Source organism: Aspergillus puulaauensis, chromosome 2 (assembly GCF_016861865.1).
Source record: "Aspergillus puulaauensis MK2 DNA, chromosome 2, nearly complete sequence".
In the NCBI taxonomy this organism is placed as follows: Eukaryota; Fungi; Ascomycota; class Eurotiomycetes; order Eurotiales; family Aspergillaceae; genus Aspergillus; species Aspergillus puulaauensis.
This window is the reverse complement of record NC_054858.1, coordinates 2,609,786-2,633,408: the sequence shown is the minus strand read 5'-3', so window position 1 is coordinate 2,633,408 and position 23,623 is coordinate 2,609,786. Positions and strand designations below refer to the sequence as shown.

The 23,623-nt window shown below is 49.7% G+C and overlaps 10 protein-coding genes across 10 annotated transcripts; 6 read left to right on the top strand and 4 right to left on the bottom strand.

Moving 5' to 3' along the window:
• Window positions 1-199: 199 nt before the first annotated feature.
• APUU_21077A (Dabb family protein) lies at window positions 200-839 on the top strand (the record flags this gene model as incomplete). Its single annotated transcript, XM_041699789.1, has 3 exons — window positions 200-314; window positions 383-561; window positions 627-839. 3 exons carry the CDS (start codon window positions 200-202, stop codon window positions 837-839), a joined length of 507 nt encoding a protein of 168 aa, XP_041552839.1.
• A 504-nt stretch (window positions 840-1,343) lies between these two features.
• On the bottom strand, window positions 1,344-4,185 carry GYP5 (putative GTPase activating protein (Gyp5); the record flags this gene model as incomplete). Its single annotated transcript, XM_041699788.1, has 4 exons — window positions 1,344-1,406; window positions 1,464-2,405; window positions 2,473-4,074; window positions 4,150-4,185. 4 exons carry the CDS (start codon window positions 4,183-4,185, stop codon window positions 1,344-1,346), a joined length of 2,643 nt encoding a protein of 880 aa, XP_041552838.1.
• Window positions 4,186-5,034: 849 nt separating this feature from the next.
• APUU_21075S (Rab geranylgeranyltransferase BET4) lies at window positions 5,035-6,023 on the bottom strand (the record flags this gene model as incomplete). Its single annotated transcript, XM_041699787.1, has 2 exons — window positions 5,035-5,408; window positions 5,513-6,023. The coding sequence occupies 2 exons, from the start codon at window positions 6,021-6,023 to the stop codon at window positions 5,035-5,037; spliced, it is 885 nt and encodes a 294-aa protein (XP_041552837.1).
• An 847-nt stretch (window positions 6,024-6,870) lies between these two features.
• APUU_21074A (WD40 repeat domain-containing protein) lies at window positions 6,871-9,588 on the top strand (the record flags this gene model as incomplete). The annotated part of the gene is made up of 2 exons (XM_041699786.1): window positions 6,871-7,705; window positions 7,928-9,588. The coding sequence occupies 2 exons, from the start codon at window positions 6,871-6,873 to the stop codon at window positions 9,586-9,588; spliced, it is 2,496 nt and encodes an 831-aa protein (XP_041552836.1).
• A 535-nt stretch (window positions 9,589-10,123) lies between these two features.
• Window positions 10,124-12,701, bottom strand: UTP5 (small subunit (SSU) processome component; the record flags this gene model as incomplete). The annotated part of the gene is made up of 2 exons (XM_041699784.1): window positions 10,124-12,089; window positions 12,145-12,701. 2 exons carry the CDS (start codon window positions 12,699-12,701, stop codon window positions 10,124-10,126), a joined length of 2,523 nt encoding a protein of 840 aa, XP_041552835.1.
• Window positions 12,702-14,913: 2,212 nt separating this feature from the next.
• Window positions 14,914-17,471, top strand: APUU_21072A (putative transcription regulator BDF1; the record flags this gene model as incomplete). Its single annotated transcript, XM_041699783.1, has 3 exons — window positions 14,914-15,017; window positions 15,068-17,060; window positions 17,133-17,471. 3 exons carry the CDS (start codon window positions 14,914-14,916, stop codon window positions 17,469-17,471), a joined length of 2,436 nt encoding a protein of 811 aa, XP_041552834.1.
• Window positions 17,472-18,386: 915 nt separating this feature from the next.
• APUU_21071A (uncharacterized protein) lies at window positions 18,387-19,640 on the top strand (the record flags this gene model as incomplete). Its single annotated transcript, XM_041699782.1, has 4 exons — window positions 18,387-18,530; window positions 18,603-18,701; window positions 18,774-19,315; window positions 19,367-19,640. The coding sequence occupies 4 exons, from the start codon at window positions 18,387-18,389 to the stop codon at window positions 19,638-19,640; spliced, it is 1,059 nt and encodes a 352-aa protein (XP_041552833.1).
• Window positions 19,641-19,836: 196 nt separating this feature from the next.
• dph3 (CSL family zinc fnger-containing protein) lies at window positions 19,837-20,136 on the top strand (the record flags this gene model as incomplete). The annotated part of the gene is made up of 2 exons (XM_041699781.1): window positions 19,837-20,031; window positions 20,080-20,136. 2 exons carry the CDS (start codon window positions 19,837-19,839, stop codon window positions 20,134-20,136), a joined length of 252 nt encoding a protein of 83 aa, XP_041552832.1.
• A 685-nt stretch (window positions 20,137-20,821) lies between these two features.
• On the bottom strand, window positions 20,822-21,626 carry FRR4 (frataxin family protein; the record flags this gene model as incomplete). Its single annotated transcript, XM_041699780.1, has 2 exons — window positions 20,822-21,091; window positions 21,261-21,626. The coding sequence occupies 2 exons, from the start codon at window positions 21,624-21,626 to the stop codon at window positions 20,822-20,824; spliced, it is 636 nt and encodes a 211-aa protein (XP_041552831.1).
• A 306-nt stretch (window positions 21,627-21,932) lies between these two features.
• APUU_21068A (uncharacterized protein) lies at window positions 21,933-23,531 on the top strand (the record flags this gene model as incomplete). The annotated part of the gene is made up of 1 exon (XM_041699779.1): window positions 21,933-23,531. One exon carries the CDS (start codon window positions 21,933-21,935, stop codon window positions 23,529-23,531), a length of 1,599 nt encoding a protein of 532 aa, XP_041552830.1.
• Between the last annotated feature and the right edge of the window lie 92 nt (window positions 23,532-23,623).

Here is a 23,623-nt window from a genome sequence, read left to right as displayed (position 1 = left end):
GGCAAGTCTCGGAACTATGTTTAATGCCCTATATATAAGTTTACAGTAGTGGATTCGTAAATAGAATCAAAACATCCGCAGGTAACCGTTGCCGACGGATATCGGAACAATTCCAGACAGTAATCGGCGAACTCGTCGTCCCTCCAGGCACAAGATCCTCGAGAACTTACTAGCAGTATAATGGATCGAAATTAATAATATGCCAGCCAATTTCCCCCTACCCCGCACAAGGCTCTCAAACCGGGTAAACCCATCGTCTTACTATAAAGAGCCACTCATACCCCGTCGGATTTATCAGCGACCCAGACTACTACGTAAGTATACACCAGCCCTCGTCACCTCGTTTATCCTTCTCTCCCTATTTCTCACCTATAATCCACAGTCTTTTCTAAACAAGCCTGCCGCCTCTTCTCTTCCCGCACTACATCCCGAACCCCATCCACCCCGCCACCCCGCACAATGGCTCCCATCGAACGCATCACCCTCTTCAACATCCCCGACGAGGCTGCCCGGGACCGCGTCCTTGAGCAATACAAGATCCTCGCAAAGACTGCTGTCAAGGTACCTTACCAATCCAACCTAGTACAAGAGCATTATTAACGCAGCGGTTCCCCAATTATCCACAGGACGGAAAACCATACATCCTCGCTGCAGCAGCCGGCCCATCTTTCCCAGACCCACGCAACAAGGGATTCAATCTCTCCGTGAAGACGACGTTTGCTTCCTTGGAGGACATGAAGTATTATGATACGGAGTGTGAAGCGCACAAGGCACTGAAGGCGATTGCGGGCCCCGCGAAGCAGGATGTCCTAACAACCTTCTTTGAGAGCGTGCTTTGATTTGAATGATATACAATCTACATTGCCTGTCTTGAATTTCAGGTAGAAATGAACCTTTTTTTTCTTTCCATGTCAATAACTTATTGATTGGTTTGATATGGCAAGCTCTATTTGTGATATACAGTGACCGTGACTACATGCTCCTCCTTCTGGCTACCCAGTCTCTTTTAAGAGAATGGCGTATTCAGAGGCGGAGTGTGGTCCCCATAAAAACCAAACAGAGAAGATAACAAAAGAGAACGTTGAAAAATACATGGCATTCATGACACGCTGGTCGTCTAACCGAGGCCGTTACCATATACGCGGTCAAATAGAATATAAAACATGAACATGATACAGTCAGAGTCTAGGGTCTCATCCAGGAGTACCATAGACAATCTTCTCTATCAGCCAGGAGAATGTACATTAGAGATGAAACAGAGAGACGGTGTTTGGTGTCCAGAGATTAATCGGCGAGGTTTTCAACGTTCAGACGAACTGTGTGTAAAAGACCTGCGCATATCGCTAGTCCAGAGCCTTGCGAAGATCATTCCACTTCTGCTTTTGGTTCTCGTATTGCTCGTGGATCTAGAAATCGTTAATTAGTATACGTCAGGAGTCACAGTATGATGGTAGTGGTCTTACCTCAGCGTGACTAAGCTTGGCCGTCACAAGCTCCTTTTCCATTTCCGCCATCTGTTCCACCATGGCGCGGTTCTCATTCTGCACCTCGAGGTTACGTTTCATGATGCGATCCATTTCGGTTTGGAGTTTCTGCTCGACCTCGGCTGGCTGCTTATCTACCACAACTTTGAGCTCCTTGACCTGCATCTTCAATGCGTCACTCAAATCCGAGAGCTCCTCATTCTCAACTTTCAGGTGAACGACTTCCGAGGCAAGCTGGACGTGTTCCTTATCGGATGCTTCTGTTTGCTCCTCTAGAAGACGAATGCGAGCGCTTTGCGTAGACACAGTATACTTCAGGTGGCTCAATTCGGCTTCCCGCTCTTTCTCTAAGCGCTCCTTTTCTTCCCATTCAGCGGTATATGCACTGATTGTGGCCGAGTCAAGTGAGATGTCACAGGCATCTTGGACCATAATATCAGCACGGTAAATCTCCTTGTCGGAAGCACCTGATGACCCAAAAAATCCTGATTCGAGGATAGATGATGGGCTAGGTTGTTTATCAATATAAACATCAAACAGCCGATCTTTCAAAAACGTTGTCAATGGTACCATGTCCTTCATGGCCAGAAGGGCGTCTGTGTTGCGCCTCATGATCGCAAGGGCAAACTTTAGAATTGTGATTTCCAATCCTTCTTCAAGAATGAGGTCGTAAATGCGAAGAACGAGTTGCAATGGGAAGCGGTAAGCGAAAAGGGTCAAAAACCACTGAGTAGCGTACAGTTGGGGGTTGACTCCTCGTCGTCGTAGGTGGCAATAAAGAGCGGGCTCGAGATCCTCAAGAAATCGCTCAAATATAAATAGGCTGCGATGTAAACCAGGCATGTCCTGGATGAACATTTCCCGTAAACCATATTGATTCATGAGTTTCACCATCAGCGTGAAAGCTTCGGTCTCGTCCATCTACCATCACGAAATTAGTCACTCCGTACCAGTCAATCATGAAAACCCGTGATATATAGATACTTACGTTGAACAGTAGCGGCATGGCAATGAAGTTCATCCCTTGAGCGTAACCCACGGCCTCATCGTATAAAGCATAGGCCTTACATAGCCCAAACAGGCTCTCCTGGTTACCCTGTGAGACAAAGTATCGAGAGTAGCTCGTACGCGCGCCCAAATCCCGGCGAATGATCTTCTCGAGTTTCTGGAGTGCCGCTGTATCCTCCTTTTCCTTCTTCTTTCTGGCCGTTTCATTTGCAGCCTGCTCTTTTGCCAGCTTCTCGGGGTCCAGCTCCTGGGACGGGCTAGGAGAAGAACTGTTGTTCGAAGGTGCAGCAGAGTGGGAGCGCTCTGAGCGAACAGACGAACGCGATGAGGCCACCGAGTCCTTCTCCAGGCTTCCGTTGCTCATGCCATTCGCTCGCGACTTGTCCTTGTCCGTGCCTCGGGCAACGAGTTCTCTGTAAACCTCTTCCAAATCTAGATTTCTACTATCCGCAAGGATTTGCCAAATAACTCCCCGAATGGTTTGCGGGATTCCCCGTTTTATAGCAGCATTCAGCTCTTCCGAATTGGTTCCCTTCAGAGCCCGTGGGCCATTGTTAACCAGCTGCTCCCATAGTTCCCAATCCACGGGGGCGGCCGCATCACTCGCAGATGTTGAAAATCCTGAAACTGTCCCCGGCGCCAGATTCGGGTTGACTGTTGACGATGGTGGAGGTGAAGGCGAAGCAACTGGCGGTGCAGCTGTGGCTTCGGTCTCCCCTTCCTCTGGGATACTAGGAGGTGGGCTTGTGGCTGAATGGCTGATACTCCCACGTCCCGATGCAACGCTTGCTTCATCACCTTCCGGGATATGATTCTCCTCCCGCATCCGGAGCATTTTAAACTGGTCCTTCAAACTATTTCGATGTGGTCTCTTGGAGCCAACGCTCGAGCCATCAATTTCCACATCCTGCAGTCGACCAGCGACTTCAGAATTGCTACCAATAGTAGAGATGGAAGCACCAGTGTTTCGTCGCCCGGATTGTGAAGGGGCCGCAGCATCCTTGCTCCCTGTTGACGCTCGAGAAAGCCAAGCAAACGGACTCGTGATTCTTCGAGTCGGAGGTGGGGGGGGTGCAGCCGCGGGCTGGTTCTTGTTTTGCGGAGGAGGAGCCCATGGTACGGAGGGAAGACTGCCGGATAAGCCCTGAAGGAGAGAGCTCTGTGTTGAGGTGGAGTCTCTAGACGGCAACGCGGGAGGGGAGCCTATATCGGCCTCCTGCCCCGTCTTGGAATTATCAAGAGGGCCATCCTGGTTGACGTTGCTGGCCAGGTTCACGTCGTCAAGAGATGTGGTAGAAAGCCGGTGTGCCGTCAACAAGGGGGATTTCTGTGGTTTTTGCCTGCGAGGGGTTGCCTCGGCTTCAGACTGTCCGTCGGTGCCAGGCTCATGGGCTTCGCCTTCGTTCTTCGTATCATCATCCGGCGTCTGTGGGAGTTGGGGGGCATCGGTGAATTGGGGTGTTGTTGCAACAGATCCGCTCGGGGGGCTATCTGTCAACGAGCGAGTTGAAGCGCTCGGAGGGATCGAAAGCGTAAGGTTGTTATTCGAGTTTGGGGTTTCCGACGAGTCATGAAACGAGTCCTAGACAAATTAAAAAATTTGTGAGCTCTCTGGTGGTACACCAGCATAACCGGGAAGCATGGATCTCTCACGTACCCCTTGGTAGTCTCTGTTATCTGCTTCGGAGGACATGTTGAGGGTGGACCACCAGGGTCAAGGATGACGGGATGAAAACAATCACGATTTCAATTCGGGCTGAGTTCGGTAAGAGGATTATGCGCAAGATATAAGGACAGATGACGTTCTCGCAAACGATTATTCCATGTGTGAGGATGGGCCGAGAAATGGTTAGGGAGGGAAAGAAGCGGCTTGAGGGGCGGATGGAATGAGAATCACACAGTGATGGTGGTATGGAATTCCAGACCGGGGTCGAAATACTTAAGGCGAAGGACGAGGCAGGGATTGGAAAACAGTCAAAAATTTATTGGAGCAATGAGCAATGCACAGTGAAGGGGAGTTGGTAGAAAGAAGAAGAATACTAAGCTGTGCTCCTGAGGCCGATTTGTCTTATTATTAGCAGTCTAGCAGTGCCTGGGGAAAGCTTGGCACCACGTCTATCCCCATGCCTCCTGTGCTTCTTTTGACATTACTTACTCTGGTTTTCAAAGCAACCAAATGCAACCAAATTCACTGCTAGCCTCAATTCACGGGCTGGTCTTATAGTAGGAGGTGCCCTGCGTGGTACCTCACTGCATTGCGGCATCCCTGGTCGAGGATGGGGAGCTAACGCATAACCGCACATACTCCACGGCCCCAGCAGTGAACTGGCCAGGAACAACACGCCGCCTCCAATGTTTACGCATCCCTATTCTCGGTCTTAGCATGCTTCTGTCCAGCCTTTCTCTCGACCTCCCTCGCTGGAACGGACAAATGAGAAATTCTCTTATCATGAACAAGGATCGCGATTTCTCCGTATCCCGATTCCCAAATCTCGATTCACCTATACACAAGTTCCACTCACTCAAGGCAAGGGGTGGACTCTTAACTGCACAGCGCCTGTTCCAACTCTCGCCACCTTCCCGATCTTAGAGGATCCAGCTTCTTCAGCTCAGATAACCACTCGAAAACTTGCGCCTTTTGCGCTCCATCTGGTAGTGTCCCTTCCACCCTCGCAGCCAACAGGGTGCAGTCTATAAGCGCTTGGTACAGGTATTTGCAATCCTCCGCCCCATCCAGCATTTCCTGGATTTCCTCAATCTCCTGGCGAATGTATTCTAGCCGTTCTACTTTCGTCAAATTTGGCGCCATTGTCTGGCTTGCCTTCGTGGGGTCAAAGGTACACATCAGGTTCTGGTGGTAGAACCATAATGACTGGTCATACGGGTCACACAACGCACGATGGATAAGTTCCAGCTCTGTCAAAAACAATGCTCGTCAACAGCGCCCGCGGTTTCTTCTTGGTTTATCTTCTTCTTTCGTTTCTTTGCTCTTCCAGACCTGCATGAGGGGCATTACGTACCATCATCAAGAATCTGCTTTCGCTCTTCGTCACTCGCTGATTTCTCGCTAAGTAACCGCTGGATCAGTTTAGTTCGATAATGCCAGGCAGAAAAGTTAGAGAGGTTGGTTCCGATCATCTTCTTTGCATATTCAAATTCCGCCTCGGTCATACTCTTCTCGTTATCTTCTTGCGCAGAAAGTGTCTCCAGAGTCTCTACCACAAAGCGTCGGTAACCCCAACCATGAAAGTTGCGGCTGTCCAGACTAAGCATCTTGCCTACCAGGGCAAGCTCTTCCTGCCATACTTTACGGGCAATCGTTCTGGGGAGAACGCGTTTAGCTTCATCCAGAAGCCACAGACGATAGTTCCAGATCCAGTAGCATTTGGGAAAGCTACGCAGAAGTGGAATCAGAAATTGCAGGTCTGTTTGGATTAGAGTCTTGATTCGGTCCATGTAGGCTTCTGTTGAACCCTCAGGGGCTGCTTGGGAAAATTCATGCTGAAGCACTCGGCGCCGATAATTCCACATGGTGTAATATTCGGGATTTTTTTTCAACAATTCGGATAGCCTCTGTAAAGTCTCGGGCGTATATTCGCGAGCGGCGATCTACTCCGCTTGATTAGCGGGTTGTGCCTCACGCACGGGCTCTGAATGATTTTCAATCTACCTCCTTTCGAACAACATGTTCTAGATCACGATATTGCTCAATTTTGCGGAGCTCTTGTTGGCGAGCTTCACCGGTCGCTTCGAGTGAGCTATGGCGGGGGATTCCATGCTGCCAAACCACCGTTAACCATGGCCGAGTATATCCACTTCAGGAGGGGCCAATACACTAGCCATGTCGAATACTATTTCCTTTCTTACCAGTGCGGGAATTCCGTTATTTCCCCCTCCTCCAACTGTTCCTTGATCCAAAAGCTGTGAGATGACGTTGGGTTTCGAGAAGGGTGTCAAGAAGAAGCTCAAAAGCGCAACCAGGCAGCTTCCCGATCAAGCAGGTCACGTGCTGTCTATGGCCCATACAAGCAACTGCCACTCAACACAGACTTCTAAACTCACGCTCTCTTTCATTGTTGCATTTTCAAGCAGATTGAGTGCCGTGGGCCGTTTCTATGGGCCGATAGTATGATATTCGGTGGTCGAAGTCTTGTTACAACCCATCGGCCCAATCCATTCACTTGGATATATTGTTGACTTTTGAAGTACATAACATCCGTCGTCACTCTACTCAACGCCTATTTTTCCACTCGATTCTTCCAATTTGTGTCTTGTGAGGCAAAATCGATGACACATCTGCATCAGCCAATGCAATAATCGACCACATTTTTGGGATAAATGATCGAGCGTTTCGCGCAACTGAATATTTCTAGCCTCCATGTCCAGTTCTACAGAGCAAGAATCGACAATCTCGGTGGGTTCAGATACCACGTCGGTGATAAGGAGACTGCAAGACTGTGACTATTTGATTGGCCCATCTACTCTGGGTCCAAACTTCTTAAAATTGAAAAGCTCGCCTGATCGTGGCCGTGGAAAGGTGAGGGGTGGAAGACGAACTGCAGGTGTACGGCGAGATTCCAAGAGCCCATCTTCACCGGACAGGTTCATCCCGCTACGAGACTCGATTGACAACCCATCTACGCCATATAGAGTTGGGAAGGACCCACAGGAACTGTCTCCCGAAGAGAGGCTTTTCCGCCGCCGCTCACCTGGGGAGGACCCCTTCACCCCTAAGAAAACCCGGCAACCAAAGAGTGCCACGAAAGCTGGCCGTGTTTTCAGCCCCCATTTCGGGCCTCATCTTGTAAACGACTCGGCAGCACCCGGAAGGTCGGCGTCGACTGGGGCAAGAGATGCTACCCGGCGCGTGAGCAATGGAGCAATATGGGCTGTTGGTGGCACTTCAGCTGCACTAGGTCGACGGTCAACAGTGGCACTGGATGGCCCCAGGGGTCTACTTGCAAGTGGAACTACAGCTCCGATGTATGCCGCCAAGTTCTTACCGCAGATTCGCACTTCAGCAGAGGATCGTGTGACATATGAGTCGAGAATTGCGCTTGCGTTGGACATTGATCCTGCGGCCAGAGTTCTCAACAATTCCAATCTCTTATCCGTAATTGACCCGCTCCCGAGCCCTTTTTCTGCAGAATACGAACAACTTTCACCCCTGGTCTGGAAAGATAACGCCTGGAGGAAGGTTGAGCGTGTTCAATGTAAGTTTCTAGTTTTTATTTCTGGAAACCTCACCCGCATCAAATCCTACCTTGTCCTAGATAGCAGCGTTCCGTTCCGTTCCATATATATATTCCATTAAAGTCAGAATATCTACATGCTGTATCACCGAGATTACTGGTAGTGAGTTTGAAACATTGGCCTGGCTGTTTATTTCCCATGGAAAATAGGGACGTGAAACTAACATGAAAACCGGAACATAGGGGAAGCGGCAACTTCGAGAAAGGACAAGGATACTATAGTTCCAAGCCTCCCGTTCCGAACTTTGGATGCACCTCTTTTGCGCGACGACTTCTATTGTTCAACCCTAGCGTATTCCACAATCGCTGGGACCCTTGCCGTCGGCCTTGGCCACCGCGTTTATCTATGGTCCGAAGCCTTCGGCGTGCAACACCCTCCTCTTGGAGAACACGATTCCTCGAACTATGTGACGTCTCTATCATTCTCCTCCGATAATGGCGGTAGAAGTATCTTAGCTGTGGGTAGGAAGTCGGGCATGTTGAGCCTATGGAGCACGTTTGACTCCGATGTGCGCTTCGAGATAAGCCATTCGAGCATTATTACTTGTGTCGCATTCAAGCAGACGAAATCAAAAAGACTCTCAGAAAGGTTTGACGACATGGAAGTGGATACTGAAGACCTTGCGGTGGGCGACGATCTTGGGAATATCTGGTACTATTCAGTAGAATGGCCGAATGAGGAAGCAAGAGATCGATTTGGCTGGCATGGTAGAGTCACTTTACTCGCCAAAATATCAGCTCATACGCAACAAATATGTGGCATCGCATGGTCACCGGATGGGACCTATCTAGCAACTGGCGGTAACGACAACGCCTGTTTACTATTCGAACTGGCCGATATTATTCCTGCGCGAGAGCTTGGTGTTTCCTTCAGAACATGCTTGCCACATCAAAACTGTCGCCCTGAGGGCATGAGTTGCCCCAATTCTTTCTCTTGCTTTGCAGCAAATGCCAGCCGACGGCTCTTCAACCAGCGTAATCTATTGACCAATCTACTTCCAACGTGGACAGCTTCACGAACTAGATCCTTGTCTTCCTCTCTTCCTTCAGTCCTGACCCATACCGGATCGGTAGCTTCGGGTGGCGATCAAGCCGTCTTTGTCCCATCAAATCGCCAGAAGCACAGGTTGGTTCATGCTGCAGCTGTCAAGGCCATTGCATTTGCCCCTTGGCAACCCTCCCTCCTAGCCACCGGAGGAGGTTCTAACGACCGAGCCATCCACTTCTTTCACACACCTTCTGGCGCTTGTCTGGCGACCATTAATGTGTTCGCTCAGGTTACTAGTCTGATCTGGAGCAAGACAAGAAGAGAGCTAGTTGCCACGTTCGGGTTTGCACAACCGGAACATCCGTATCGCATTGCTATCTTTGCGTGGCCAAGCTGCGAACAGATTGCCGCAATTCCTTGGGGTCCTCATGGCACGAGCTGGGACAGGCCCGCCAACGACACCGTCGTCGACTGTGGACGTGCACTTTGTGCCGTTAGCTACCCTGGGAGACCTCCCACGTATCTTTACGAGGGAATAGATACTCCAGAAGAGTCCTCCATTCCACGACCCCAGATCCATGATAGTTTAACGAGCGGTGACCGAACTGGGGTTTCCCGGCGCCTGATGGGGCGTGTGGTTGTGCGTCCTAGAGCCAAAGAAGGGGGTCTCTGGTGCTCACGTACCGTGGAAGAAGGATGTATTATCGTAGCGTCTAGTGACCAGAGCGTCAAATTTCACGAGGTATGGAGCGGACCATCGAAACATAAATCCTCGGCCTCTGGTCCCTACGGGGGCAGTGAGATACTCGAAGGACTTGAAGGGCTGGAGAACCCGGGGCGCGAAATTATTCGTTAGGCAATTATTGAGGGTATTTGGGGACCATTGAGTTTCTAGTCGGAGTATTCTTACTCAATACATCCTCAACGACGATGTATATCAGTTGGCCAAGCTATTCTTAAAGTCTCACGTCTGTCGTTTGTTATTAAAAAGTGATTCTACTTAGACACCATCAACTTGATACTTAGGCTAAACAACTCTAGACCACGTACCTATATAGTGGTGGAAATCCCTCTCTTCAAAAAACAGGTGTTCATTCATGGTGTACAGATACGCGACCAGCTCAAGTAGATGCAAGAATGTAAGCTAGACATAAGAGCTCAGACTAGCCATATGATCAGGGCCTCCTCCACCAGTCCTAGATATAGGATACCAAATAATAAGACAACCAGATTGGATCAGAGGGAAACAAAACAAAAATGCGTCCTCCCTATACTTTTTGTGTGCACATCCGAGAAAAAAAGAGTAAAACAGAGATGCAGAAGAAAACCAACAACGAGCCCAATGTGCTGTGTGCAAGAAAAGAACAGGGTATAAATCTAGGTTAGTTAGTCTATTTCCTTCCTGATCCGGCCTTGTTCTTCCCTTTCCCGCCCCCCTGACTTAATCTGGCCTTCTTAGATGGCGGCGGCCGCGAGAGCGCCTCGGCGTCTGAGTCGTCGTCCTCCGTGTCCGCGATGAAATCAGCCATGGATGCCGCACTGTCGGCATCGCTGTCCTCAACCTCGTCCTCGTCCTCGTCAAGAGATTCCTCGGCATCGGATGACCCGGCCGATTCTTCTGCCTCGACGTCGAGAATGTTGCCAGGGCCTTCTTCGTCCACTTCTTCGTCTTCCTCATCATCGTCTTCGCTTCCCTCCTCGTCTTCATCGATCATTGAAATGTCAGTTTGGTCGCGGATAGCTTTGGTGCGTGGGGTGTCGATGTTCTTGGTAGCCTCTGCGTCGCTATCTTCATCTTCCTCGTCGTCATAACCTTCGACGTATATGACATTCTCCTCGTCTTCGCTGTCCATGTGGTCTGCATTTTCGCGGAGCGACTGCCTTAAGACGAGTTGGGCATCTAACATATCCAACTTGCCCTTGAGCAATAAAAGGGAAGAGAGAGTGGAAGAGCGCTGATCCATCACCTTGAAGAGAGTGGACATCTGCTTGAGAAGTTCCTTGTTGCCTGCTAGTGCTCCTCCGTGGGCGATACACGTCCATTGAACCCAAACAAGTAAGTGACCGTACCGGCCTGGACGAGAAGAGAGGCGCTCTGCAAGTCTCTGTAGCAGAGTTGCAGCAAGAGGAGAATCTAAACGTTGGATGGTGGTTCGGATCGTGCCAGCATCACCTGTGTGGAAGCATGCCTCTAGCATATCGTTGTCATTTGTCTTGAGGGACTGTGAAAGAACTGTTGCTAGAGAGACGCCAGAGGGGATTTGTTGGACCGTTGTGATAGGTTTCCCAGGGATAAGCGAACGGGTGTGGACATCATCTTCTAGCTCGGCTTCGACGTCGATTTCTTCCGCGGCATGAGCCCTCATGAGTTCTCCGAACGTGGGCTCGCCCGTTTCTTCGTCATCTCCATCTTCATCCTCCACGCCTGACCCTGCAACGTTCTGCATTTCCTCATCGCTCTCGGCTTCTTCATTATCCTGCGTTGCTTTGGGCTTCTGCTTCTTTGGTCCGTCATCGTCATCTGAATCCACACCACTGTCGTCTTCCGAAACCACATCGTTCTTGGAATCCTCCATGTCGATATCATCATCTGCTAGATTACCTTGCTCAACCACTACCCTGTTTTCATTGACGTGGCTCTCGTTTGCATTTTTCGCGCCATTTGTCGTCACGGATTGGAGGATGGAGCTAGACTTGGTTTTCGCAATGTTTTTCACACCGGTAAATGCCAATTCATCGGTTTCCTCGTTCAGCCACCTAACGCGCTCGAAGAGCGGCACTATACCTCCATGCGCCCATGCAATAATTAGTTCGGGCCCTTGGAACGATACCGAAACCACGGGAACGAGAGAGTCTGAGGTGGTGGATTTTGTTATCTTGATAGAGGTTTCTGCTCGTCTGGTCATTTGCATGGACCTTGCCTTCAGACTGTTACCTTTAGAACCTTGGGGCCGGACAAATGGTCGCGCAAAGAGTTCAACAGTACCATCCTGAGTAACAGCCGCAAGAACCTGCTTCTCTAGCGCCAGGCTGCCGTTTGCGCTCTGCTTTGAATATAGCGAGAGCGAAGACACCTCCCTCTCCGCCACAAGGTTCAACGTGAGCTGTCCAGTTGTAGGGTCAAAGACGTTGATGTATCGATCATTATCCGAGGCTAGGAACAAGCCATCGGAAACAGAACTTGCAGAGGACGTGATAATGGACTGTATTGAGTTTCGCATCGCGGGAAATGTGACTGGCGATTCATCCTCAAGATTAATGATCGAGGGCGACTGGGATGCGCAAATAACGGGCGGGTTAGAGGAGACTGGGCGGGATAGCGTAGTGAATGTTGACGTTGTCGAGAGATTGATTACCCTGAAGTATCAGTTAGACAAACAGTGAATTTCAACCTGACCGAGAAGGATTTTACCTTGTCGTTTGCCCAGTAGCAAGGTCCCACTGGACCAGTTTGTTGTCCCCGCCAATACTCCAGCCTTCTTGAGGTCGATCTGCAGTAAATTTGAAATCCCTTATGCCACCGGTATGCCCACCCGCAAGAGTTCCGACAATCTTATCTTCAGCAGGCGAGTACATGCGGATGTCGGAAGTGTTGGTGCCGAAAGCGACTACAACATCGCTCTGGTCAAGTCCATCGGCCGCACCATTGACGTCGGAAGGGCGCTTCCTCTTCTTCTTTGATTGATCGCGGCGACCGGCATGATGACCCCAGTCCAGCGACGTGACAAGCTCTTTCGGACCCAAGACATGCTCGCACTGCAACCGGCCGGTATTTGTATCGTGAATACGAAGATTCTGACCCTCAAGACCATGGATTACAGACGCGAACAAGGCCAATTGATAATCAGATGGAGCGAACGAGGCTTTCAGCATCGAGGATTTGTTCCCTGTGTTCGTGGCGTCGGCGACTGCGAATGCCGCCGCGGAGGACGTCTTCGAGGCCGGCTTCTGGGATGATTTCTTGCCCATTTTCAATCGGAATTATCGGCAGAAAACGAGAAAATGCGAAATAAATAGACACCGCGTGTGACGCCAGATAAGGCAAAGCAGGTCTGGCCAACTTCGACGAGGAGCGATGCCGGGATGTTAAGTGCTGGCAGTCGGCCTTCACTCTTGCAGCGAGGAAAGAAAAAAAGTTCTGTAGAGCCATGGCCGCTTTGCCTGTTACGGTCTAGCTTGAAATGCCGGAGCTGTCTTATCTAATCATGCCTGCAATCTTCGTTCTCCATTCCCCAAGAATCCGAGATCCATCGGTCCATCGGCCACTATGCAAATCACCAGCAACTGTCGCCATTGCTTTTTGACAATTTCTGGACATTGACACAGTGCTAGAGTTTGCTGTACTGCCTTACGATATACGCCCAGGATTATGACACACAGTATCGGTCATCCTAGCACGTCAATGCTCACAATAACATGCTTCGCCCGCTGAACGCTTACTGAATATTTTACTGACGCTTTTTCACTGTCATTCATAAGCTCATCAGTCCACCAAACCCGTGACAAATCGCGACAACAGTGCAGGCGCAATTTTAGCCTTGAACGAACTGCCACGCAGAGCTCAGATGATATGACTTTTGCTATTGATGCTGTCCCCGGGGTGTCTATGGTCTTGATACGGCGAAACTTTTTAGATGAATCACCGGACATATGATAACTCTGATAACGCCAGATTACATGCCTAGCCCAGTTTGACGATGACTGAACTTATGAAGTGATCAATCATCACACTGGTGACTACGTACCTTAATACTGCCCCGTCCTTGATGCCGGCGGACCAATTACGCTAGTCCGTATCCGAAGCAAGGGAGGGTTCAGGGCTGAACCCTGGGGTTTACGGAGTCAGCGGAACACATGCACACCGCCACTGATACCGCCTCCCCCCGAGCAGGTAACAACCTTATGCTTCTGCTTCAGCAAACGCAAGATAACTTTCGCCATCCCACCATGACTGCCTAACATATTTTTGGGTATGTCGTTTCTGTCCCACTCATCCTCGGTATCACAAATGAATGCACTTGATCAGGGCAGCACACACTGTGATTCAATATTTCTGCTCACTGGGTGGTGAAGTTTTGAGTGATGATATTATAACATAAGATTATGTTAGAGATGACTGTCCCTTTTTTTTTTAAAAAAAAAAAAAAAGCGTGTTTTCATGCGTTTCCGACAAAGGGGAATCTGGTACGAAGGATCCACAGGGAAGGTCGGCCGTAGCCAATGGTAAACAGAGACCGCGAGAACGCGTCATCCCGGAGCCAATCAAGAGCCGTTGAATGGCCTGAGCTAGAATAATTGGGACTAGTGGCTCGGATGGGGATTTTGGACAGCGCGACGCGCCGGTCGTACTTAAGGATTCTCCCACCCAGGCTGATTTTCTCAGTCTCTGTTTCTGGAGCTGACCGCGGAATTCCTTTTTACCCGTCTTTTTCCCCCTGACCGCCCTTTTTTCACACTGCTTCTTCCACAGACTTCCAGGGATTTGCCGCACCGCCTTCTGGATCTTCCCTTCTTGAAGCTCTCTTAAACTAGCGCGTCCTATTTCGCGTTCCGAGATTCATCAGCCACAGAAGCAAATAACATCCTGTCATTTTCTTCTTTCTTTTAGGAGGAGAAATAAAGAAACCTGGATGATCCACCTTGACCTTTTTTTTATTCCTAAGCATCATTCACCCCTCACTGCCGCTTGGCTTGTGAGTTTGCCGGTTGTTCCTTCCATCTCTTATCGTGACCTCACTCTCACCTTCCCCGATTGGTCCTGCTGAGTCACACTTTATCGTCCACGTGACCACGGGCCTGCGCCGCTTGGCAATATAAATTCCTCCTTCCTTGTCGCATTCTCCACTCTCGACTTGCGATCATTTCATCCTCTCTTCATCCATTCTGTCCTGTATTTTCTCCCCCAACTCCGCCGCGTCGCTGCCTCTGTTACGTCTAGGCCAGCGATTCTTCTAGCGTCTTCTGTCATCTAATCCGGTGTTGTGTTTTCGCCACTGCTTCGAATCGATACAGTTAGTCTGGTAGCGCACTTTACCTACCCTGTTGATATCTGTTGCTGTGTTTTTAAATCCATCCCCGATAGCTGGGACCGGCTTCTGCTACACGCATCGTCACCGCTAGATTCTCGTATTGCGCCCTCTTCCTCTCGATAGGAGGGCCTGAAACTCTTACTTACAACCCGATGGCGACGCCGCCTCCTGAGGCACCCTCTGTCTTAAAAGAGGAAAAGCCTCAATTGCCGCCGTCGCCAAATGGAGACTCCTCGTTTGAAGCTGGTCGCGCAGGGTATGTGTTCCCGCTATCCACTCGGACTTGCTTGTGTTAACATAGTATAGTGCGCAGTCTTCGGTAACTGATTCCAACCCGGTCGCATCGATTAACGGAGCTGAGACAGCCGAAAAGGACCTCAACAAAGATGCCGATGTAAACGGTCACTCGCCCGGCCAACAGAATGGTGTCACCACTACCGCTTCGCCCCCCAAGTCTCCCGCGCCTCCAGCTACTGAAGTCAACACCCCCCAGGATAAATCCGCCGATGCAAACGCCGCCGTGGATAAACCGGAATCCACTGGCGATACACCCCATCAGCCGACAAACGGTACTGATGCAGGAAGCGGCAGCCCTAAGGACACTCCAGTATCGCAGAGTATACCGCAGGAGTCATCCGCTACCCCAGCTGGTGCGCGATCGCCGCAAAACGCAGATGCCGTAAAAACCGAGCTTCCCCATCACCCCCACACCGGCGCGCAGCCCGACCAGGATTCCACTACGAATGCCCCTGCACCTTCCCTAGACACACAAACTTCCTCCGCTATCGACCAGGAAATGCTAGACGCCCCTGCTTCACCCACTAAGCTTTCGAGAGAGCGCGATGCAGAGCCCGATGATGAACCTTCTGCAAAGCGCACGAAGATCGACACTGAGGGTTTGAATGATTTCAAGGTACCAGAACTACCGACTCCAGCTACGGAAGAACATGCGCATACGGGAATTAATGGCGACACGACTATTACAAAAGTGCAACACAGGTTTCTTGTCAAAGCGATACAAAGCTTGAAGCGCGGACACGATGCCCGGTTCTACAAAGAGCCCGTCGACCCCGTTAAATTGAACATCCCGACTTATTTCCAAGTTATCCAGAAACCCATGGACCTTGGCACAATCGAACAGAAGTTGAAGAGCAATGCGTATCAGGAATCTCAGAACGTTGTGGATGATTTCAATCTCATGATTAATAATGCGCAAACGTTCAACGGCCCTGACCATGTAGTCTCCACCGAGGGCCAAAAACTCAAATCCACATTCGACAAGCAGATGGTTAATCTGCCCAAAGCTGATGAGGTCGAGGAAAAGAAGCCAAAGAAGTTCACCCCGAAAACGTCTGCGGCTCGCCGAGAACCCCGTACCTCAATTGGACAGACCACAGCGCGGCCAACAGGTGGCTCACCACAAGCTACAACTTTTGCGCTAGGACCAGAAGGATTGCCACTTATTCGACGAGACTCTACAAACGCCGATGGTCGCCCTAAGCGCTCTATCCACCCCCCTAAAAGAGATCTTCCTTACTCAACGAAGCCCAAGAAGAAGAAGTTCCAGTGGGAGCTCAAGTTCTGCCAAGAAGTTCTCGATGAATTACACAAACCCAAGCATTACTTGTATGCTGCGCCGTTCTACTTTCCTGTTGACCCCGTCGCCTTGAATATTCCCACATACCACAGCATCATTAAGAAGCCGATGGACCTCTCCACTATTAGCTCCAAACTGCAAACCGGTCAGTACGAAAACGCAAAAGAGTTTGAAACCGATGTCCGCCAGATCCTCAAAAATTGCTTCAAATTCAACCTCAAGGGCGATCCTACGTACATGGCTGGTGAAAAGTTCGAAGAAGTCTTCAATAATAAATGGTCGCAAAAAGAACGGTATTTAGCTGCGCACGAACCCCACCCTGAGCAACAAAGTGCAGAGTCTTCAGAGGAAGAGAGCGACGAAGACGAAGAAGCGAGTGATGATGAGGAAGAAGAGGCGATCAACAGGCTCAAGAAGCAGATTGCAGACATGTCTCAACAACTTGAGGCCATGACTCAGAAGAAGAAGAAAACTCCACCCAAGAAGACTAAGCCAAAGAAAAAGGCGGATACCAAGAAGAGTGGAGTTACAGGCGCTGGCAAAAAGGACAAGAAAAGTGGCAGCAAGCCAACCAAATCCGAGAAGCCACGTTATGTCTCGTACCACGAGAAGCAAATCATTTCCAACGGAATTAGTAGTCTTCCCGACAAGAAGATGCAAGAGGCACTCAGGATCATTCAGAGTAATGTTCCGGCTCTTAAGGTACGATTTTTTTTTTTTTTTTTTATTTAGATTATTTGGCTATGGCACTTCACGATACTAATTGTTATGCAGGGTACCCAAGAGACTGAAATTGAGCTCGACATTGATGAGCTGCCTAACGATGTTCTTTGGATGCTGCTCAAATTTGTGAAGAAGAATGCGCCTCAGGTTGTCGACGACGATGATGCATCTTCTCCAGTCGCGTCAAACGCTGCCGCACCCCCCAAACCGAAGAAGAATAAGCCTATGAGCAAATACGAGCAGGAAGCCCAGATTAACATGTTGGAAAGCAACCTCTCGCGTTTCCAGGGTGGAGGTAGCGGTCGCTCTCCGGAACCAGTCCTTTCGGTTGAAGCCAATGACAGCAGTGGTGACTCCGAAGACGACTCTGAGGAAAGCGAGGAGGAGTAAACTTTCAATGATTCCATGCATAGCAATTGTTGTGACATGGGAATTTTTGCAGCTCAACCTTACCCTTCCTCTATCCTTGCTCATATTGAGCCCCCAGCATTTCTTGCCGTTCCACATTCCACAAACTCTCATATTTGGCTTTCGAGATTTATCGGATCTGATCCAAAAAACGAGCATCTTGCCGACCAGTTCCACTCTACTTCCCCATCTATTACATCCGTACTCCCTCCATACAACCTAGGGTCTGATTCACATATCAGACGTTGAAATTTCTTGTACATAAGCGTTTCCTATCTTCAGCGCGTTCGAGGGGTTTGCTCGGGCTTATTTTCATCTTCTGGGATTCGTTTTTATGGTACTTCGAGGCAGCACGGTGTTGGGCAAGAATTTCCTTTTTACCTGCGGGGCTACCTCTTTGCGAAGGCGGGATCTCTCCTAGGCTCACCTTGGGGATCTGTTGAAAGCCCTGAGGATTATGTATGATTACACGAGAGGAATGCGGAAATGGAAGCAAGAAAACAAAGCTTGTATTTTTATGGCGACGTTCTTAAAGTAGAAGTACACTTGAACTGCAATGTAACTACTTGGGTAGTGTTGCAGACGCCTACGTAACTTCAGGTACTGTGTAAACGAAAAATTTCTGACCGGGTTTGCTTATGCTCTACGATCTACGAATTGAATGAAGCCATATAGACCCTTTACTGTATTTATGTTGCATTATTACAGATGCGCAGTACTGCCAATTCTATACATAGGGGAACCCGCAGGGCTTGAAAGATCGTCGCCTGCATAACCCGCATAACATGGGGCATTAAGCAAATCACGGGTTCACCGCCGTCACCAGCTCAAATCAACACTCTTTGAGATAGCACTTCGCAACCTAGCAATTGTCTATAAGCAACAACAGCTGCCGAAATGATACCGCCATGCGACCCCGCTATTTTGACAAATAATCCGCATTTCAAACGCCTTTACCAGCAACTAACTACCTCTCAGCTTAACCCAGATGGCTCAACACGCGCCATCGATGCACAGCCAGCAAGGAAAGGGACTTTAAGTGTATGTTTGCCGCATGGATTGAAGTACCCGAAAATGCCAATTGAGAGCCTGGTTTTGACGTACGATTCCTAGGAATTGAGGAACTGTCAAGTGCGAAACGCGAAGAAACAGATCAAAAAGCAGACACTGCGCCAACTGGCGCTTGACCCAGACAACGAATTACCAGATGATGTAGGCGGGGATTCCTCGATTTACTTCTCCAGTATGAGTATATGCTAATTGAAGTTCCATGCTGCCAATCAGTGCCGCGATCCTCTAGCTATCGTCAGCCTTTACCTCGAGTCTTCTCCAGGCCACCTCGACCTAATCCACGACTCTCGCGACGGAGCAGATGTAGATACACTCCTGGCACCGGATATCGAGCAATTTCACTCAAAATTACCTATCATTGTGCCGTATCTGTCACGGATCCTTTCCTCAACTGTGCACGACCTTCGATCACTTGCGAATGCGGGCGATAGAGCCGCCCTGTCGAATACATCAGCAGAAAGTTCTCGGTCTCAGATTCAAGCTCGAAGCCGGGCAAAAGCTGCGCGACAGACCCCCCTGTCATCCCAGCTTAATGAACGAGTACAGGCTTTGCGCCATATCCAATTATCAGAGCTCGCCACGGCTCGGACGAAAATGGCAGCTACGGCAGCGGAGGTCCTCGCCATGCGGGCAGTGATACTGGAACGAACTGTGACTCTCCTGGAGCGTACGAAACATGGCGCACTGGCGCGTGCGACGAAGGCAAAGGCGGAACACCTCAATACCGTGGCGCATGGAGTCGAGGGCAAATTGAGGTATGGCTTGCAGCTTAGAATCATAACTGCCAAACTAACTTAACTAATAAGGGTGATGAGATTGGATATTTTGTCTACTATCCACACGCCCGAAGTCAATGCTGCTCTTTCACGCTACCATAAGCATCTCTGCGATACACGCGCAGCGCTGGAGGAGAGAAGGGACCTTGTTCTCCGAGAGCTCAAAGAATATGAGGATGTGGATTCGAACGTCAGTAGGGGCCCTGCAAGATCTGGACCTATTGCGGAAATTGCTCTGCGATATGGGACTTTGATCAGAGAAATAGAGGATGTTCGATCAGAGATACAGCGACTACGCAGGTAATTCTCCATCGATGTTTACTGGTAGGCGCTATCAGATCTCGGATCTACCTCGACCCCAATAGAGGGCACCCAACCTTGCTGCATCACATGACCACCCCGCCAAAGGTTTTCCGCCGAGAGTATGCGGATGGAATCTTCAAGTCTCCGTTCAACGCCACAAAATAGACGAATTCTCCCGAATTCAAACGCGAACAAAAATGGCTGACGACGCTATCTCTATCTATGATGAAATCGAGATCGAAGATATGACCTTCGACCCGAATATTCAAATTTATCACTATCCATGCCCATGTGGCGACCGCTTCGAGATCGCAATTGACGATCTTCGAGATGGCGAAGAAATAGCTGTTTGCCCGAGCTGCAGTCTAATGATTAAAGTTATTTTCGATGTGGTCAGTTTTGTATCTGATTTTCCCTAGGACCAAGTCTAACATTCATAGTCCGATCTTCCCAAGGAAGACAAGCAGCAGGCATCAGGCGTTTCCGTGAAAGCATAAGGAACCATGAGACTGGGGAAATACGAAGTGGCTTGTTTAGGAGAATCGGTCACAATTATGGAACAAATCTGGGGAAATTGCTGGCAGGTCGTTTGGAGGGTGCGACCGAACTTCAAATCAAAGTCGAGTACCGAACGTATGGCTACGAACGACACCGGTAATCCAACGTGTATAAACAACGCTATACGATAGCTGCATACATCAAACGGAGATTGATACATCTCGCTCTCGCCATGATCTCGCCATTGATGAGCCGCGCGAACTTTTCGGATCGAGACAGCGCGTGGCCTAGGTCATCGCAACCCCCAGTGAATCATGCGGATGGATATTGCGTTTCCGAATCCATTATGAGAGGTTCGGTAGTCAAAGAAATCGGCATCACACCACGCTTGGGAAGGGTTCGGTTGGATATAGTCAGGGCCTGGGACTTTTTGTTAAACCGTTCAGTCTACTACCGTCACCTACTAGACCAAATGGTTCTCCGGTTCGAGAAGAGTGTGTATCGACGATTACAGCGATGAGGGGTTACCGGCGGCCGCTGAAAACTAAGCAGAGAGGAAACTTCAAGGTTTAGCTCCTCATTCTATCTTATCTTATCCTACACCAACACCAGCATATAGCTCTTTCAAGTAATACAGCCAATAAAGCCAACACCTAACTCAATATGTAATAAAAGCAAGCACTACTAATCAGCCTCGCTATAAAAATCCTTCGGTAGGCTCAAACCCAACTCCCCGTTCAACAGGTCCGTCAGGTTCGAGTCGTCCCTCAAGCACACCCACTGCCCATTAACCGGCCGCGTGTCCTGCTTCTCGTGCATTTGGTCTCCCTCCATAATCCAGTCGAATTGCCTTGGCCCTGAAATCGGGGAGCTAAGCCAGATCTGGTGGAGAGCTGGTTGTTTGTTGAGAACATATGTTCCGACGCCGCCGACGGTGACGTTGAGAATACCGGCCTGTATACGCGTAGACACCTATTAGTATATCTGTACTCGATTTGGCTTTTATTGTATTTCCAATATTAATGAGGCCTAACCAAGCTAAACGTCGATGCAACCCGGGAGGGGGAGTAGAAAGGGAAATGCAAAAGCAGGCAAGACGCTACAAGGAACACAGTGTACTCACGTGGTATTCAGCTTCCATTTCCGGTCCATCCTCTGGGAGATCTTCGATCTCAGTGAGCACGACGTTCAAGTAGTGCTCGGCATACTCATGGTAGCGCTGCTTCGATAAAGGCGAAGGTTCGGAGACGTGGGAGGGAGCTCCGCCGGGATTGGACGACTGTGGGTGCGGGGGCTGAGGGTCGGACGAGTCGGGCTGGATGCCTTTGCAGATAGCAGGGGTGGAATGGAGGTCTCGACGGTTAAAAGAGCGCTGGGCAACGGCCTTTAAGCTTGGGAAGCGGGTGGATGCGGAGGGGCCTGCGAGTCTGCCGAGGCGAGGGGCGATGGACGAGCAGAGAAGCGCCCGAGATGTATGGCGGGTGAGCATTGTGCGTGTTGAAATTGAGCGAGACTGATTGACCCAAGGGGTTGTCTGGGAAGGCGTGGATTGGAAATAAGTAAATGGAGAGCTTAGGGAGGAGAGGCGGAGAAGAGAGACTGATCACTGACGGCATCGCAGCGCACTAAAAAAGCATTAAATCATCGCCGCCGATCACGCCAAGCTTGGTCCGATCTGTATACTACCTAGCTAGCAACTTCTCCATTGCAACTCTTCCATCCATCTCCTCGATCTGCTGGTACTGCATCCTCACCAGCTTTTGTGATTTCATAATGGCGTGCTGATGTTTGGTACATGAGAATGAGAATTGTCTTGCGTCCATGGCCGCTCTTTTTCCGCGCGTACCACTCCGTCAAGTCCACACCAATTATGTCTGGGAACAACAAGCAGCTAAAAGGCCAAAACAAGCCTAAACCAAAAAGTCCGCCTCTAACACATTTCCTCTGCCTTCCACTGGTCAATTCCGTTTCTCTACCCCAGCTAGAAACATCTTTAGCCTCATTCAAAGCTTCAATCCCGCCAGCTTTCCCCTCAGAATCCGAACAGCGCGAGCAACAAGAAAGCGCACTTATCCCAGATGCTGCCATTCGTCCCGTTGGTACTCTCCACCTTACGCTCGGGGTAATGAGCCTTCCTACCTCAGAGCGCCTTGAAGAAGCACTGCAGTTCTTCCACTCGTTGGATCTGGCTGCCTTATTGCGCACGGCCGCGGATAACGCTGCGCAGAAACGACTACGTGCGTCAACGAGGAATAGGGATTCTACTCCTATTGAATCGACAGAAAAATCTGAAAATCAACAAAAAATGACAAATAAGTCCACTGGGTCGACAGATCAGTCCCTCGCAACTGGCTCAGCAGACGAACCCTTCCAGGACGAGTCTGCTAAACCTCAACCCTTCACTATCTCATTAGAATCCTTACATGCTCTTCCGCGCGCGCGCACTGCGACTGTCTTACATGCTGCACCTGTTGATCCTACATCTCGCCTCTATCCGTTCTGCGAGGCTTTGCGGGACAAATTCCTAGAAGCTGGGTTCTTACAGGGGGAGTATAAAACCGAACCGAAAAAGACACCGCAGAACCAAAAAAGTGAGCTCCAGAACACACAGCAGGATGAATCAGCCCAGGAACAGGGGGGCTCTACTACGGCAACCTCTACCGATAAACCAGCTGGAGAGGAGCCAACCCTCGTCGACGAAATGCTCACGGAGCTGGCCCAAAAAACGGCACAACAGTCAACTCCGCTTGTGGCAATAACCCCATCACAACCACCAACAAGCGGAAGAAAGGGCAAACCAAAGGCCCGTCCACTTTTGTTACACGCCACAGTCGTCAACACGATTTACATTCGTGGAAGGAAACGGAAGCTAGGCGTTCAAGGGAAAAAGGCCCGTAATGATCGGTATACTTTTGACGCGCGGGATGTCCTCTCGCATTATAAAAATTTCTACTCAGATAGCGAAAGGACGATCCCGCGCTCAAGTGATGGAGTTATCCCTCGCCGTGAGTCGGAGATTACTGACAATGGCAACGACGGACCTAATAGGCAGGACAGCCCCGCTACGAAGGAGAATGCAGATGCACAGAGCGGAAAAGGAGAACCGACATTGGCCCAGTTGCCGAGTAATAATGATGCGAAAGAAACAGGTTACCCCTTTGTTTGGGCAAGGAATTTCCCTATTGAAGCGGTTTGTATTTGCGAGATGGGTGCGAAGAAGCTTGATCCGAATGCAGATGACAGCGGGATGAACGCTAGGCTGGGAGAGAAGTATACAGTTGTTGCAGAAAAATCTTTAAATTCTGGGACAATAGAACAGAGAACCGAAGGGAACTCAATGGCTGAGAGTAATGATGGGAGTGTTGAGGAGGGTGGTGTCAAGGTATCGGCATAAAATATCATATAATTTGGCAAATCCTAGATAAACTGCTAGTGCCTTGTAATGCTTGCGCAGATACTTGCACAAGTGCTATACTATACAACCCC